This window comes from Ziziphus jujuba, chromosome 8 (assembly GCF_031755915.1).
Source record: "Ziziphus jujuba cultivar Dongzao chromosome 8, ASM3175591v1".
Taxonomy (NCBI): Eukaryota; Viridiplantae; Streptophyta; class Magnoliopsida; order Rosales; family Rhamnaceae; genus Ziziphus; species Ziziphus jujuba.
The window spans coordinates 24,221,976-24,240,447 of record NC_083386.1 but is presented as its reverse complement, the minus strand read 5'-3'; the positions used below and the strand labels follow the sequence as shown (position 1 = coordinate 24,240,447).

Sequence of the window (18,472 nt, the reverse complement as noted above, 5' to 3'; positions counted from 1 at the left end):
CATCCCTTCTACCAAACGGAGGCTAAGGGATGTTGTTATATTGGGGCTACTAGAAAACTTGGCTTGGTCGAGTCTGCTTTATATTTTTTACCCACTTTTATAGCCCCGAAATTGGAATTAGAGAAGTTATTTTGCCTCTTTTTCTATTTGCAAATGAGATGTTAGTGCGTATTCATCGTTGGAGCTTTTTCTTTGATCGGTGTTAAGGTTCCTTTGGACTATTTAGCGGGCATGCCAAGAGTTTGTTGCCATCCAATAATCAAAAGGGCCTAGATTCTTTCATATACCCCATTTCATTTGAACCTAGCATTTGAAGGGGCACATGAAGATTCTAGGATCCAAAAGGTGGTATATACAGCTTATTGATCTTCCAGAAAGATTTCTTTTGGGGCCAAAAGCAAAGATGATGATTTATCTATGTTCTTGCAAATAGCTGAGATACAAAGATTTCTAGGCTTGAGAAAACTGATAAATAACAAACAACTGAAATGTCATACATATGCTCCATAAGCACAATGAGCAGTGCAACCGATTTATCGCAAGAAAACCAAACAGTTTTAAAAACCTATTGCCGATAGAAAACAAGTCCTGCAGATCTCAATTACATCTTTCTACCAACAAACTACAACACGAAAGAGCAACCCCAAATAGAGGCAATTTGTTACATTCCCAGTGCAATTCTCTCATGATCATGCACCAAAGTTCTCCTCGTTATTAAGCATTTGGACAACCTCCGCAACACCTGCAGCAATTTCCTCCTGAATGATACCATCAGGCATATCAAACGTTCTCCTTCTAAAGGAAAGTGATTTCCCAGGACCAGCAGGCTGGGGATCCACCACATCAAGCATTGCTTCCAGCTCATCCACTATCGACTTCTTTGCAGATCTCACCATTAGATCAGCTCCCTGATACATTGATATGAACCAAAATCCATATTGGACATTCAATATAAAGATATTCTCCATTGTTTAGCATTTATTCGGGAACAAAACCCAGAATGAAAAACCTGTTACTTCTCTACGTTGCTTAGCAATTGCTAATACATATGATAAGGTGATTTTTTTCAAGTGAAAGGAATCACAGATAGTACTTTCCTTGCTTATAAAATATACACTGACATAATCCAAAATGAAATTCTTTATCTAAAAGCAATTAACTCCAAATTAGTTGTCAATTTTTTTTTGTGTTTTGAACAGTTTGAACTCCTTTCATAGTAGACTAAAAAGCAAGCAACCTCTATGGAGTTGAAGCCATTTGCTAGAGAAGCAAAGTCCCAGAACTTAAAAAGATAAATACATCCTCCGACATACACAATATCCTTAAAAGTCAGTAGTACAATGATTGATCAGGCACATGTCAATCATGACACTAAGTAACCATCCAAACTATGAAATTTTTTATACATGATATCTTCTAAACGCAAGAGCTACGCATCAAACGGTTAAAATTCAATGATGGAAGCTACAAATGTTCACAATTGACAATCACTTAGAATAGATGTTACCTCAATAGCATCAACGGTGAGAAGCAGGACAATGATTTTCTCAGAGAACCTTTGACGCTCCTCCGCATCGTGGGCTACACGACGGCGGTAAGAAAAATTATTAAAAAATGCCCTTATCTCCTTTAACTTGGACTTAGCAACTGCCAAGTCTCTAAGGGCACGAAGAGCTTTTGATCTTCGAATTAGATAAGCTCTGAAACTCAACTGGATCATCAATGCTGCATCTTGAGGTGACAATTCCTTCTTCTTACCCTTGCCACTTCCACTAGCTCCAAATCTTTTTGCAAAAGCCTTCATGCACAGCAAAAATATAATACAAAGACCAGGGATATTAATTTGCAATTGAGTAAGCGAAGCAACACCAAATCATTTGTGATAAATTATAAGGAAAATTAATTTGGTACCCTTTTCACTCTAAATCCCATTAAACAGACTTTCTTTAAGACACATAATTTCCGAATTCCTAGTTCAATTCAGTAAAAATTTCACTTTTTTTTTTTTTTTTTTTTTTAAAGATATGTTGTGGACCCAAACTAGCTCCATTGGTTCTTTAAGTTCCGAGTATAACAAGAAAAGGATTTGCAATTGACAAAAACGTCGTTGTCACCTTAAAGAGAACAACAAAATCAAACCCCAAATATCATCAGAATAACAGATAAACGGCACAAGATGCAGGATCATAATAGGCTAAAGAAACCCAACAACACAGGATCAAACAAAACACTCAATCCCAGTGGTTAAAATGCAATTATCTCTTACCTGTCGCAGAACCACAGTGCCCTCATTATTCCCATTCTCTTCAATTTCCACCAAACGCACGCCCTTCTCGTCCTTATCCTTCTTCTTGTTCTTATCCTTCTTATGCTTATCTTTCTTCGACAATTCGGTACTCTCACCCGCATCACCACTCGATGCTTTGAATGTGTACGTTCGCGAAATCGGACCATCTTCTCCTTTCCCTTCAATCTCAGCCGTCCATTTGTACGTCTTCTTAATCCCTTCCTCCTTCTTCTTTTCCTCTTTGATCTCCGTTATCCACTGGTACTTCCTATCAACACCGTGCTTCGCAGGGCTCTTGATTTCAGCTGTCCATGTATACTTCCGATCGCGACCGCCATTGATCTTCAGCAGCCGATCAAAGCGGGACTCCAACTCACACACTCTGTCACTCAGGCTCTGAAATATGGCACTACCTCCGAGTCTCTCAAGTCGCTGAATTCGCCTGTAAGTCGAAATCGACGGCTTCTTTTCAATGCGGATCAGATCGGTGACGCTGTCGAAGAGCTCGAATGGGCTAGGGCTACAACGCACCAGGTCGAGTCCGAAGCCGAGGTCATACTCGTACTCGTACTCTTCCACTTGATCAACAACAAAAGAAGGAAAAGCTATAGTTCTGGGAGTGAAAATGGAGGGCTCGATGAGCTCGATTCTTCTGAGCAGACTCATGGTGAAACTGAGCGAGTAGGATAAAAGCTGACTGAGTCGAAATGGACGAGTTAGGGTTTTTCTCCTTCTTTTTTTTTTTTTTTTTTTGGGGTTTTTCACAGTAGGCAAGCCTGATTGTGATCCTTTTAGATGTTGAAAAGGCACTTTAAAACGAGCTAAAAGGAAGAGAAAGGAGACAAATTTGTGAGAGGAACGAGGAAAGGAAAGGTTGAAAAAATATAAAACCGAAAGGTAGAAGATTAGGGTAAAATTGGAATCCTATGTGTGAAATTGTTACTACATTTGGAATTTGCATTCTCGGATTGGAATTTGGATTGAAAGCAAAGATTCGCCGCATATCGAAGGATAATTACTAGACGGAAATGGCCTTATAAATGTGTGTGAATTTAAATTACAAGGACATGAGAATCTTTTAACTTTCAAGTGCGATTACAGCAAATTGCAGTGCATGTGAATATCTGTGATTTGTGACCCCACCTGACTCGTTTTGGAGCCTTTACAAAACAAAATAAAATAAAATAAAATAAAATAAAATAAATAAATGACACGTTTAGAGTACACCATATCCGGACTCGTTATCCTGGCCTGGCCTTTCTAAGATTCAGTTTGGGCCCAGCCCGACATTGTGGACCCACTGACTTTGTAATAAATGGGCCACGTTGAAGCTGTTAATCACTATCCAGTATAGTATGGAATCATCGCCAGTGGACAATCGGTTGGGATACAAATTAAAGTGAGCACTATTAGAGTTGATGCGCGATCAATTTATTGTATTTTCACCAACTATGAATTTGAAGATGGTAATCATATAACCCACAATGACTGCAAAACAAATGGTGAAAAATGTTCTTAATTTTATACGATAATCTGTACATCTGACTGAGTTTTTGGGTTTGGGCCAGAAAATAGAAAAAACTAAAAATTAAAAAAAGAAATAAATGAATAAATGAATAAAAATTAAAAAAATAAATAAATGAATAAATGAACACATAAAATGCTCGAAAACGTCGTTAGATATATGTGTGAAAAGTGAAACCTCCCAAACGCTACAACCGTCACCCCTCTATGAACACAATTCTCCAACTCACGTTTTAAGATGGAAAGAGTAACTGCAAAGTGCAAACCAACCACTGCCAAAAAACACAAAAGAAGAAGAAGAAGAAGAAGAAGAAGATGACAAAGAGGTATTCAATTCTGCAGAAGAAACTGAAAGAACTAGAATCCCAACTGGACAATATATGTTCTCTACCAGCAGACCCTCCAATATTCCATCAGCTTCTATCCGATGATTTCCACCAAAGATTGGCGTTTCTCAAAAGTCTCTTATCAGCGGAGATTGCTTCTCATCCCACAAAGCCACACTATTTGAACCACATTGCCCATAGACTTGACTACATTGACTCCACCTTCCGTGAATGGGACACTTCATCCTTACCCTCACCCTCGTCGGCGCTTCACCACGTGGATAGCGCCTCAACTTGTTCTTGCACCGACTCGTGCCTCAACGACGACGGCGAAGTCTCCGGTGATTACGAAGAAGACCCAGAAAGAGTTTCGGAAGGAGACAGCGGTGCGATGGTTGAGTACAGAGAAGGTTTGGTTGAAAGGAAGATAGCAGAAGTGCCAGTGCTGGAGTACTCCAACTGTTTGTTTGAAGAAGAAGACAAGGGAGAGGAAGAGAGAGTTGAAGAAGAGAAAGGACAGGATGAAGGGGATAGATTAATGGTTGTAATTGATGGGAAAGTTGCAAGAAAAGATAAAGCAGCAGGGGGTTTTTGGGTTGGCAGGTTGTGTGGGGCTGTTGCTTTTGGGGTAGTGCTTGGAATGGTTGCGATGGGTGGTTTTGGCATTGTAATGTTATATGGTGGTGGTTTTCTATTTGGGGTAGATGAAACTTCTCTTATTCCTACTTAGAACAGCATGGTTATAATGTACTTTCATCATATGGTTCAATATATATATGTTTTGTTATTTGTTGGCCTTATACATACATAAATATATATATACATATATATATGTATTAATATTCTTAAGTTTTTGAATTCCAAAATGATTTGCATATATATAATTATGTAAGAGGAATTAGGTACTTACCATGAATATAAGACAAATGTCTTTGCTTATGCAAATTGAATTGTAAGCTTAATTGGATCAAGTTGTATTTCCTTTACTTTCTGTTTTCCCAAAAAACTTCTCTTTTTTATCTACCAAAAATATTTGCGAGACGTCTCCTTTTATTATTCATATCGTATATCATATGTTAAGCTTGTCTGCTCTGCAGCAGTTACTTCCACATTCCAATCAAAAAACGAAGCTTTTCAAAGTAAAAAGCTCTACTTGGCCAAGTCAACAAACTTTATAATCATATGTGCATTAATTTTCAGAAGTAAATAAGAAAGTTAAAATTGTGCAGAGAGAAGTTGTAATTCGATCACAAACAATTTGATTCCATGTTTTTTTTTTTTTTTTTGAAATACAATTTGATTCCATATCTAGAAATGGTTAGTTACCATGCCTTTTCTGATAACTTTTCCAAAGAAATAACTTTCTATAATCTTTATCTTATCACTTGTATTGTGTATGCCTTTATGAAATTATAACAGAGTTTTGTATTCCGGAAGTTGTGAAGGTATGCATAGGGAAGATTGAGGGGATTTTATCTTTGAGATCACCTAAAATTTCATACATATAACGATTCCTACAACACCTCATGCTAGCTACAGGTTTATAACAAAAATGGTATTCACGATGTAGATAGGAACATATTTATCAAGTTTAACCTTGGGTGGACATTCTTCAAATTAATAAACTCCTTTTGTACATTTGAACGGAAAAAAAAATCGTTTGTCTTTTTTTCGTTTCAACACTTCATAATTCCAAGCCCTTAATTGTAATTGAAAATAACTAGAATTATCGTGATGAAGCTCAGATAAGAAATCCTAGTTATCGCTCCAATTTTATCAAAGGAAATCAAGCTATAAGCATTCTCAGAGAGATTAAAGTTTAAATGGTGAAAGTTACGGCTGAGGTTTAAGGAAGAAGACAAAGACTGAGGTCTAAGATGGTGCAAGGTCAATTTGAGTGTTTACAAGTAAAACGACGTAGCTTCGGTGAGTACTTAAGACACGTGGGCAACTCACACGCTTGTTACGTTAAAACACATACTAATGTGTAAAAGTCAATAGAAATTCAAACATGATGCCCAACATTCATGAAGTCAAAATGACAAAAAATAGTAATATCTTTTAACCTTGCTTCGTCAATAATTATTTAGAATTTAGAAAACCAAAATTCAAATAATAATAATTCTTAGTTAGGTACTGTTAGAGGACTGCCTCTATGCTATTGTTACCCAATAAGACCAGTTATTTTGATATTCTTATATCGTCCAAAGCAAGCGTAATAAAATTTGTCATACCACCAATTTAGCCGATGCTCGATATTTAAAATTAATTTGCAGCTTTTGGATCACAGACTATGATCGATAAGAGCTTTCCAAATGTCAATAATCTATTTGGTTTCGGATTATATATACATATATATAGATATATTTGTTGGATACTTAATTAAAAAATATTTGGCAAATGCTTGCATTAAGGGGAACATAACCCCATTAGCAAAATATATTAATGTTAAGTTCTAATTAATTAAAAGCATTCATACTAATACAGAAAATTAATTGCTGAGCAGTGCACTCTCATAGTCTAAATTCGCAGTTAATAAGAGCCCAAACCATCAAATTTTCACCAAAATCACTCTGCTAAAGTCCGTCGATCTCCAAAAGATAGCTAGATAGCTATTATTTTAACCATATATATATAAATATAAAGATCCATTTTAATTCTGTTTATTGTGAATGGGCGGTGTCTGATGTGGTGGATCATAATCATCATCTTGTACATTCTTAGTCTTGAAATCTACATCTTCTTTAAGCCCTCTCCTTCCCGGGTCCTACATACAACACAGGGAGAACTGTATTAATCCTCTCATCACCATACTTATTTCCCTTCCTCCAACACCCATGATTGATTAATTTACAAACAGATCAGGAGAATAATCAAAAAAGAGCATTTTCCAAAGGTCGGTGAAAATGATTGACAAATATTCTTCATAAGTTGAAAAAAAAAAAATATATATATATATATATATATACACGGAGCTTTCAAATATGAAATTTCTAATGTACTTCACAACGAGGGACAGAACCACGTGAAAATGACGAAATTCAAAATGCTTTTGAATGGTTTCTTAGTGCATGTCTCCCATGCATATATATCATATATATATATATATATATATACATAGCATACACCACATGTGTAGATATACATATATATATATATATATATTATAATGATGCAGTGGAAACGACTATAGATAATCTATACTGACTGATTTGTACCATATTGTGCCTTTATAAAAACAAAACATCACATATATAAATCCCAGACAGAATCTCCTGAATGAGAGAAAACATATATATGCATAGATATACAATTTCACTCATGCATGCATGTCTAACCGAATCAATGGAAAAAAGTAGAAAACAATTCTATAATTTTACCTTCATACGTGTTGCCTTAAGCAAACCCACATGACAAAAAGACTCAAAAATCTCACTTCCTGCATTGTTCCATCCTTATCAATAAACAATGATGATCAGGATGATGATAAAAACAGTAACAACAATAATTGAAGAAGAAATCATAATGACAATACAATTAATGACAGTAATATTACCAAGCTTCGTAATATATATAGATGGATCAGAAAGTGTTAAGTTGATAAATTGTTGGCATACAAAACTGGGTGAAAGAGAGCCAGGAATTATTTTACTGGAGTACTAATAAATTTACAGAGTCCTAAAATTCCTAGGCTCTCTTTTAATCATTTATAATTAGGTTCTTATATATAGAAGCTTGAGGAGCTAGGGAATGATAGACAGAGGTTGTAAATAGATCAAAATTTGTGACATATAGCCAAGTTGAAAATGAGAGTACTGAAGGAGAAGAGAGAGAGAGAGAAATCTAAATTAATTATGAGATGGAGGACGAGTTCTAGGTCGAGAATAATCAGAGAAAAGGCCAGGATGTTGATTGTGATGGTTGTTGTCATGGCTCTTGCTTGGTACACGCCAAGAAACATTACTAACAAGAGGCTTTTTTATCGAAACAACACCTGAAAATCCTCCTCCTCCTCCTCCATTTCTATATTTATTGTGCTCCGTTATAGAAATCCTCGAGTGGTCCTTCCTGTTTTCAGTACTCTTAGCAACAGCCTTAGCATTATCAGCATTAATGCTATCTGATATTCCCTTTGTTTTTTCTCCAATTGAATCTATTTCAAGTTTGACCTTTACCATACCCGGAAACAGACCCTGAACCAATTGGATAGCCAAATAAATATATAGTTGATGGGAAAAGAAATACAAAAATAAAAACTTAAAAAAAAAAGATATAATCAACCTTGTGAGGGTAATGGAATAGAGAAGCAAAACCATTGTTGCCAACTGCGAGATGACGAGCCTTGCAATATTCATGCATAGAGAAAAACAATAAGAGAGTGAAAAGGAAAGATATGAAAGACGACATTAATGATGATAAGAAGAGCTGGATATAAGTTTTTCAAGGAGAGTATTGGATTTGTTAAGGGAATAGAAGAAGAAGAAGAGTAATGAATGTGTCCAAGAGAACGTGCAAACGAATGTGTGATTAGACTGATGGAAAAGGAAAAAAAGTGAGTTGGGGTACGGTGGCCTTCTCTCTCTTGTCTTAAGTAAATAGGGGGACCAGAAATTTGACACACTGTCACCCTTAACTTGGCCTTGCAAAACTAAGGGATTGGGAGAGGAGAGAAATAATTTGAGAGCTTGTTCCAAATTTATATGCTTTTTAATCAACTTTAGAGACGAACAAAAACATATATTTATATATATATATATATATATAGAAAGAGAAAGAGAGAGGAATTTTTTATTTATATATACAGGATACATGATTCCTTTGGTTGCGGAAGAAAATTTTGACTTTTTTTTTTTTTTTAATCTACTTGTTCTGATCTTGAATTTACACAACATATATAGTGATTTGTGCCGAAACATGTTAAACATATAATTAGTTAACTACAACATTAATCCGACTTCTTGGACTTGATTTCTGGGGTTAAACCGTGACGATAATCAAAGATCAGAAGCATTTTTCTCGATGGGATACATTAAAGAAGTAACTTTAAGGGGGCATTTGGAAACACAAGGAGGTATGTAGTCAAAAAAAGGCTCTTAGGAAATGGGTTGAGAAAGAGAAAAAATATGTGTGCACTAAAAATTGAAATGTAGAAAATAGAAAAAAAAATAAATAAATAAAAGAATGTAAGATTACGAAGCTAGAGCTTTTGCCTACTTGTTTGTTTCTAACGAAAATTATTCAAATCTTGCTGTTGGATTACATGCTTGTGGCTCCGTGTTTGTTGCTCTTTACCACCTTCTCATCTCGACAAGAATTTACCAAACCCCATTATACTAATCAATCTTAACTAATACATTGATTAACAAAAACCGGTTTGCTCTTTATGCAAATATGAACAAATATAAATATATGTACATTATTCCCTCATCACTGATCTCAATGATCTCACAAGGGGTGATGATGCTGCAGGATATCAGTTTGTCATGCGTCCAGCACAACATTTCACAACAGTTTTGAGAAAAAAAGGACAGATTTTGAGCGTATTCATCACATAAAGAAGGGTACGCAACGATTCTAAATTTCTTAACCCAAATTTAAAAAAAAAAAAAAAAACAAAATCTTAATTTACTGCCTATAGATTTATAATTTTTTTAAAAAAAATAAATAATTATTTAAGTAAATAATCTGCTGCATGTCAACTTATTTTGGACCATTTTCTCTTTTTTTACCGGTGCAAAAATAATAGGTTTTTATTCATTCCAGTATGTAAAAGATCCATCATTTTGACATTAATGTTACTTGCACATCAAATTTATCTAACATTCTTTGAAACCAATTTAATAGAAATTAAAAAAGTAAGAAACATTCAATAAAATCAGAAAGTATATATTAACACATAGGACTTTAAAAAATTACGTAAAAATAAATTCCATATCGACCATGACGAATTACAATTCTCCAAGAAAATTAATTAATTACTTAATTAAAATATAATAAGAACCAAAAGAAAAGTCGGTCAGTGGGAAACAGATATTAGCTCAAAACCAGTAAAAAATTGACGCGTCCAAGGCCGTTAACTCTTACCGTGTGCCATCTATGATTTTCTAATTGCCTCGTCGACGGCTTCGAAAAGACGGCGCGACAAAAAAGCTTCGGAGCTCGTGCTTCACTATGAAACCGAGCTTCTGTCTCTTAACGCCCCGCACCGTTTGGTCGGCTACACGCCGTTGTCTTTTTTAACTTCAGCGTTTCCGGGTTTTGACCGGTTCAACCCGTTATCTTATTCTGTAACTCTTTTACTAAATTCCCATTTTCACACCAAATCACATAACCTTACACCTCTCTTACTTTAATAAGTTGGGTTTTGGTCAAACATATTTTTGATGACCAAAATATATATATCATATGTATATATATTATTTAAATTGTATAGCTCCATTCAACATATTACCAAGAAGAAAATATCATGCTCAATGAAATAATTTTCCAAAGCAAAAACAATTCGATCTAAATTCTAAAGTTTCGAATAAAATAGCTTCCTCTTGTAACTACATAAATCCATAGGATTATCCCAAAAAATTAAAAATAATAAAGTAAATGATCCTGATACCCTTAATTGGTATTATCCTCATACTAGTAATACATGGAAGAAATGTAACACTAAAGAAAGCAACAAACCTGCATTGTTATTTCGCTATGCAGGTGAACCATCCTGTCTATTTGCCATCCAATGCCAAACCCAACGGAATTTATATACATAATGGAAACAATCAATTAAATGAGAGAACCATAGGTAAGCTGCTGATATGGAAAATCAAACAAGGTGGCCAATCAGAACCCCATCGCAGAATTACAAACCTATACATGTGTAAATCATACATGGCAGATTTATTTTTGACATTGCTGGGGAAAGGGGAAGAGACACAGAAGAACTATGACTCTGCTTCTTCCCTTCTTCCGTTTAGTACAAGTTGTGCAAAACATGACTGTGCTTCTTTCCTTCTTCCGTTTAGTACAAGTTATTCAATGTGTTGCGTCTATATACAGTAACGACGCTTATGAATGTGAGGAGGTCAAACAGAAGAAGAGTCAAAAAAAAAAAAAAAAAAAAACAAAAAGGGAGATAATTGGAAGAGACAAGAGGCCTGCGATAATTAAACAACCTAAAGTAGTATTTGCCAACTTCTAAAACACATTACTAGCAGAAGAAAACAGATGCCTGATCACATTTGGAGAAGATTATTCACAGTAACTGTAACGGAATTTGTTCGCTGCAAATCCTGCAAAAATAAGATATATTGTGAATTTTATTTCCTTTTTTTCTTTTTTTCTTTTTTTCTTTTTTTCTTTTTTTCTTTTTTTCTTTTTTCCCCTCTTTAGTAAGAAAAAAAAGAAGAAAAAAGATGGCATATGAAACTAGTTAAGCAGTGGCAAAATGACTAAAGATCAAACCAGAAAATCCCTAAGACAAAAACATTGTGCTCTAATTTAAACAATACCTCAAAAATTAATTCATCTGGGACGTGAGGTAAAACCTCACGCACCGTTTCTGCCATGGCAAGTATGTTTGCCATGTTGTCATTTGCAGGGCGTGAGACAGTCCTCATATGTAAACCACCTGTTCCTCCAGGGTATCTTCCACCAGGAGCAGGAGGAATAGGTAGACCAGCCGTAGCATCCTGAGCGGCATTCATAGGCCATAGGCTCCAGGCAGTATCTTCAAGAGCAGTCTGAGCATACGTTTCACCTACAGATGCAAGATGCCTCATCATCATCTGAACTCTCCCCAGTCCAACTGATCTCATAGCTGTAGATGGACCAGCTCCATCAACTCCTTGGCTTGGCCAAGTATGCAACCAACTTGAATCTAATCCTGCACTCCTATGGGGCAAAAAATAGTGAAGGAAAAACATTAAAGAAAAAAGTAAGGAAAAAGAAACAAGAGATTCAATGTCTTGCATAAATACTCAGAGATTGCATTTTCTAATAGCAAGCAAGCAGCTTTTGAAACACCACTCCAGGTAAAAGTTGTTTGCCATTGACTTTGCAAATGAAAGTGTATTTGGAAGGTTTATATGACCAAAATGATAAAGATTTTAAGTATTACACCGCAGTTTACATAGGGATCATTATCCACTAAGCATTTCAGACACAACGCAAGGCCTTTTCTATGGATGCATTTTAAGTTGATGTGAATACTCCACACAACTAATTTTCACATGCCCATTAAAAACACCTGAAAAGAATGCTTCCTAACACTGGAATCCAGTGGAGAATGTCAGCTAATTTGATAGAATAGAGAAAAGGTTGATGCCATTCGTATACATCAACTCTTCCTAGGGTTTACAACACTTATTTAGCCTTACTAACAAGGCAATCTAAAGACGAGAAGAAAATTTTGAGGATCTTAAGCATATACCAAGTAAAATTTCAAGATGTTTTAACCATAAGCAGAAAAATTGTCACATTTAAAGGCAGGCAAGCAAAACAATACAGAGTAACAAAGTGAACCTCCAAGGACTGCCGTTTGTAGAAAGCTGTGTTTGGTTAGTTTGATGGAAAAGAGAAAAGGTCGATGCCTTACTTATATTCCCAGCATTTACAACACTTATTTAGCCTTACTAACAGGGCAATCTAAAGAAAAGAAAAGAAATTTTGATGATCTTAAGCATACACCAATTAAAATTTCAAAAATTTTCAACTATAAGCAGGAAGATTATCACATTTCAAGGCACGCAAGCAAAACTATACAGAGTAAGGAAGTAAACCTCCAAGGACTGCCCTCTGTAGATTGCTGTGTTTGGTTAGGGAATACTCCTGCAGGCAGGGTGTTTCCGAAAGTATTCTGCCGATCAAGTCCTGCACTTATTTGACGAGCAACTTGCTCATCACTCAAAACTTCTCCATCAGGTGGATTTGCCTCATTTTCAGTTCTACTTACAAAAAGTGGCTTTCGACAAGTTGGGCATGAATAAATCTCGTTTAAACCCTGATCCAACCTGCCATCGTTAAGTAATTTTCAGTATCACATGCAAAAATGTGATGGCTAATAAAAAGAAAGAACATGAATAGTACCAAGATCTCAAGCATGAAAGATGAAAAAGGTGGTTGCAATTGAGCCTCTTTGCTTTTGCCATAGGTTCCTATCATTTGCTCAATTCATTACTTTTAGGAATCAAGTGAAAAACAGAAGGAAAGCAACAAAATACCAAGCATACCCTACAAATGGCACATTCATCATCGTATGCTCTTAACTCTTCAGATGTTGCATCTGGAAGTGCTGCATGAAGAGCACCTAAAGCTTTTCTCAACTTCATATATCCTTTTACACGCTTAAATATTGCACTTAGTAAGGCCTGCACAATTGCATGAATCAACAAGATATCACATAACTAAAATACTGGATTCTGAAATATTCACAACAGAAAATAGAATAAAATATTTGCAGAAATAATTACACGTATGTTCAGGAAAAGGACAGCATCCACCAGATTGAATGCCATGCCATGTAGCCGCCATATGTGCACATAATGACCAAGTGCCATCAACATCGTTGCCATATCCAGGAAAAAACCCACATTCCTTGTAAGAATGCCTTTCCATTCCAACAATGAACCTGCTGTATCACACACATGAACCATATATTACCAAATTGAGAATTCTATCAATAATGAAATCAAACTCCATCAGTAAATTCATAACAAATTAAACCATAATAATATACTATAAACCTGCTGCTGATACATCAAAAAGTTTAAATCTTCCACAATTTGAGCTGCTCCATGCTGAATGATGGAACCAAATATCAAGCAACTGAAATCCATGCACCAAAATAGCCTACAATCACATTTAACACACCAGAAAAACCCTGTCAACTTAAGTTTGAAATCCAATAGAAACATGTTGTCAAGGGACAGACTAAATCAATCAATAATGAGAACTGCCAGGATGTGTTCCAATTACCTGGAGTGTCTCAAACATAATACTGAAAGGTTCATACAACAACAAAAGGAAGACAGGTACGCTCACCGCTTGGTATATTACCAGACACAACTGTATCCTGTAAGCACCCAAAAATACATAAGAGCCAGTCCCCAATTTTGCATGCTAGTTAGAAAGATAAACACAAAGAAACACTTCTATATGCAAGACAGAAAAAGAAAAAAACCCATCATTGCATCATGTGTAAAAAGGAAAATCCATTGATTATCTCATTATTGGTAGTAGCACTTTTTAAATTGATTAATGAACTACAAATTAAGTCATATCATCCAGCAATAGACATACTTACGTGCAATTAGCTTCTAAGTATATATTAAAACAGATATAACATACCAAAAAGCAATTTCTACAGTATTCCACCACAAAGATACCAAAATTAAGGCAATACCAGAGTATATCAACAAAGAAGACCAACAGCAATACTGAATAGACACGAAAATATGTCCATGGTGTAGCAGAAGGAGATGCATTAAGTCGTTCAAGTCGGTCTCTAGCCAAAGCTTGAAACATCTGTACAATATACGCAGGAATGCTAGAATAAGCTTCATGTTCCATTCAATATTAAAATACAGAACCAAAATGCCCTTCTTAGAATATCACATCACATACCTTTAAACAACAAAGAACAGTCAACCAAATTGACCACAGGCCTGCATGATATATTGTGGGTGGAACAACTAGTGGCAAAAATGTTCCCTGTAAAATATTCATTAAATTACAAACATAAGAAACCAGTAAAAATTAAAAATTTTATCAAGATTAGTGGAATCAAATAGTTGCAATAGAATATACAACACAAAATAGAAAAGTTATCATGGTTACTGGAATCAAATACATGAAATAAAATCTATAAAGCACCTCCTAAACTCAACCTACATCCAGAGATATTATATAGTCATGTCATTCACAATCCAATTGCCACTACACAAACTATACTTCTCCATCCACACTGTAACAATTATTAGATTGAAAAAAAAAAAAAAAAAAACAAAGAAGTTAAAGAGAAAGAAATTTCCGGGTAAAGCCCTTCTTTTTAGCACCACGGCTCAGAAACCAGAAGTTCCAGTATAAGCCAACAAGTTCCCAACAAATTACACAAAAAAGGGCAACTTTTTCCTTCTTAATGGCCATCTTTCCCATTCATTTAACTCAAGAACTCAAACCTTTTATTTTCAGGATTTTAAACCAATCTGCATCCTTTTTTATTTAATACATATAAACAACCGAAACCCTTACACCTTCATCCAAAATATAAAACTTTTAGATGGTTCCTCTCATAACCAAACCTCTTCTAAACATTTCCCAGCACATCCATTGTTGAAACCTCCAAGTTCTTCACCCTCACAGTACATCTACCTCAGAAAGCAATTATATGTTCAATTTTCCAAACTGTAACAAACTACTCTTTATAAGCCCTCTTTATTTAATGGCATTTCCGTTTAGCTCATATCCTAAAATGGACCATAAGTTTCCTCGAGGATTAACCATCTTGCATAAGCATAACCACTTAAATAGGCTCAAATTAAAATTAAAATTAAAAATTAAAATAGCATCTATAATGGTTTTGTAGCTTGCAAGAACTGCCAAAATGCTAAAAGACCCATTTAAAACACCAAGAATTACATTTCTTCATGGTCAATACATCCTTGACAAAACCAAATCTCAACCACAAGTGTATAAAATTGATTGATAGATATACACAAATACAAACCCAAATTTTTTTTTTCCCCTTTTTAGATTTAATTTTTTTTTAAGCAATCAATTGTTTGTGAAAAATTTTACCTTATATATAACATAATTGATAAGACGTTCCACCAACTTCCGAGTTTCAGAAGGATACAACTCCACAAAGAATATAGTCTGCAAGGTAAACAAAAAGTTGTAACAATTGAAACCAACATTAACGGATATGATCACATCAATATGATGATGGTTTGATAAACTTTTTATCAAACTAGAATAGTAACCAACCACAAGAGTAGACAGATAACAGCAATTTAGAAATGAGCCTCAGAAATCACACCTGCATATAATTCGGTCGCAATAACAAGCTTACCTTAAGAAAGAGAACGAGTAAAATGAATACATTGAGCACAAAATTTGCAATTAGTGCAACAGTCCCATAAGATCCCAGAAGCAAATCCACAACATGTCCAACATTCCCGGCATCGATAACAGCCTCACGAATTAATCCATCTGATTTTAGTTTAACTAACGAGGATTCTGTCCACAACTGGAGTCCTACGAAGCTTAATACCGTCCATACTGACGAGATTGCTATATACTTCAAACCCATTATCAACTGGTTCAACCTCTTAAGTCTAACCCAACTCCAAAGTGTTCATCAGAACTGAATTAGCATGACCCTTTTCCCATTACTCATAACCCAGGCATTGAACAACGTCAGAGAAGCACAGACTTCGACGTAGTTGAAGACCCACCAAATTTACAAATTCATTGGTAATGTTAGCTCAACAAAGTTGAAATCAAAGCCTGCCAAAATAATACATGATCAAAATTCACATCATCTTAAACCATACACAAAATAAAGAGTAAAAGAAAATGATAATGGCAATAAAGCGCCGTTTGGCTGCCAATAAAATGTTTAATGTAAAGAAAAAAAATTAAAAAAATAAGAAAGCCTTCATTTCTAATTCGATAACAAGATAAAAAGAAAAACACAGAATATTTCAAGAAAAGCATGATAAAAATGGAACTACCTGATAGGATCATAAAAAAAATAATTCGATCGGAAGCCGAACCAATTCTTTTAATTGTTGAAACTAACCAAATCATAAAATTAGAAATCCCTAAAAACTTGAAGTAAAAACGAATGGAGAATGGAAGATGAAGCAGATGATAAACGTAATTAAAGAACGAATCAGCGAAATCAGATAATAGTATTAGGGTAATCAAACAAATTAATACAAAGAACAAGTAAGCAAATCGCGAACCTGACTCGATCTTCAGACAATTCTGTGGTTTGCGTCGGTGGGGGTTTCTGCATTTGTCAGAAGCGTCTCACGTATGTGTACAAGACAGAGAGAGAGAGAGAGTATTTTTTTTCTTTTTTAATGAAACAAAATATTAAAATCAATTAAAATATTTTATTTTAGCCGGGTCAATATTTACGGGAAAAATAAAATTGCAAAAGCATTAAAGTAAGTCAAGAAAGGTAGTAGATACCAAATTTCTTCGTCCCAAAAATATTTAAAAAAATAATGCTTTTATTTTTCAATAAGTAAAATAATAAAGACAAATAATAACATATTTTCGGGTCTCTTTCCTGTTGTTGAAGTTTGAACAACACAGTATTCATATCGGGTTTGGTAAGCAGCAAATATTCCGCAGGTAAAAGGTTTGGTAAATTTACATCATAAATACTTATATATAAAGAAAATAATAAAAATAGGAGATAAAACATAAGGGAAAGGTAGTGAAAATTAAATTTGAAATAAAAAAACAAGTAAAAAATGAGAATGGACCTATAACAGCTTCTTTTTTTCTTTTTTCTTTTTTTTTTTCCTTGATAGAATATTCTTTTGGTTTTAGAACAAAAATACATCGCTTACATGACTTTTTTTTCACAACTAACAAGTAAGAAAATTGATGAAAAGAAACGAATCAAAGATACATATGAAAAGCATTCTAAAATAAGTTTGAAATTTTGGCGGTTTGTGATGTTCTCATGTTTGTTTGCCAAGATAACTTTAAGATAACTTTAAAATATATTTAAAGAGAAAAGGTGAGTTTAAAATATGAAGAACATGAATTTATATTTTTGCAATGTAAAATATGGTCTTTTATATTCAATTTAAAATATAGCTAGAATGGGGAGGTAAAGATAATTTGTTAGTCTTCTTCAGATATATATATATATATATTTTTTTAAAAAGGTAAATGGGTCTTCTTCAGTTATAAACATGCGTTTATCTTTATTCACCAAAAACACATATGTTTATGCTTTTGTGAATTTTCATTTGCAACTAAATAAAAAAATAATAATGTTATGAAAAAAGTTGTTAAAAGTTCATAAAATTAAAACAACAAAACTAAAAGATTTTTTTACGGCGAGAAATATTTGAAACAAGTACAATTATGATTTGAAAAATATTAATAAAATCAATTTTAAGTAAAAAAAAAAAAATGTTCATTAGTTTACCCCTTAAAAAATGTTGAGATATATTTAAAATTTCATTTGACAAATTGAATAAAAATGTAATAAAACTTTTTTGTTGAAATAAAATAAAACTAGATATTAATTTTTTATTTTGAAGAACTAGATATTATAACTTCTATCAATATTGTTCAAAATAATTCAACATTTGGAATT

The 18,472-nt window shown here is 34.3% G+C and overlaps 3 protein-coding genes across 5 annotated transcripts; all 3 read right to left on the bottom strand.

The window, feature by feature from the left end:
- Nucleotides 1-447: 447 nt before the first annotated feature.
- LOC107414344 (BAG family molecular chaperone regulator 7) lies at nucleotides 448-3,103 on the bottom strand. Its single transcript, XM_016022455.4, has 3 exons — nucleotides 2,267-3,103; nucleotides 1,508-1,798; nucleotides 448-908 (listed from the first exon to the last, which is right to left on the bottom strand). The coding sequence occupies exons 1-3, from the start codon at nucleotides 2,951-2,953 to the stop codon at nucleotides 690-692; spliced, it is 1,197 nt and encodes a 398-aa protein (XP_015877941.1). The 5' UTR covers nucleotides 2,954-3,103; the 3' UTR covers nucleotides 448-689.
- Nucleotides 3,104-6,566: 3,463 nt separating this feature from the next.
- LOC107414321 (uncharacterized) lies at nucleotides 6,567-8,847 on the bottom strand. 2 transcript variants are annotated; one of them, XM_016022433.4, is made up of 4 exons: nucleotides 8,419-8,847; nucleotides 8,132-8,330; nucleotides 7,518-7,591; nucleotides 6,567-6,904 (listed from the first exon to the last, which is right to left on the bottom strand). In XM_016022433.4, the coding sequence occupies exons 1-4, from the start codon at nucleotides 8,542-8,544 to the stop codon at nucleotides 6,791-6,793; spliced, it is 513 nt and encodes a 170-aa protein (XP_015877919.2). In that variant the 5' UTR covers nucleotides 8,545-8,847; the 3' UTR covers nucleotides 6,567-6,790. The 2 variants fall into 2 exon arrangements, with proteins under 2 accessions (XP_015877919.2, XP_015877920.2); XM_016022434.4 differs by having other exon boundaries at nucleotides 7,518-7,576; nucleotides 8,419-8,843.
- A 2,064-nt stretch (nucleotides 8,848-10,911) lies between these two features.
- Nucleotides 10,912-17,249, bottom strand: LOC107414340 (E3 ubiquitin protein ligase RIN2). 2 transcript variants are annotated; one of them, XM_016022449.4, is made up of 13 exons: nucleotides 17,094-17,249; nucleotides 16,196-16,632; nucleotides 15,922-15,999; nucleotides 14,749-14,835; nucleotides 14,528-14,649; nucleotides 14,101-14,197; nucleotides 13,869-13,974; nucleotides 13,596-13,756; nucleotides 13,356-13,493; nucleotides 13,213-13,280; nucleotides 12,906-13,136; nucleotides 11,637-12,018; nucleotides 10,912-11,417 (listed from the first exon to the last, which is right to left on the bottom strand). In XM_016022449.4, exons 2-13 carry the CDS (start codon nucleotides 16,433-16,435, stop codon nucleotides 11,361-11,363), a joined length of 1,767 nt encoding a protein of 588 aa, XP_015877935.2. In that variant the 5' UTR covers nucleotides 16,436-16,632; nucleotides 17,094-17,249; the 3' UTR covers nucleotides 10,912-11,360. The 2 variants fall into 2 exon arrangements, with proteins under 2 accessions (XP_015877935.2, XP_015877936.2); XM_016022450.4 differs by having other exon boundaries at nucleotides 13,596-13,753.
- Between the last annotated feature and the right edge of the window lie 1,223 nt (nucleotides 17,250-18,472).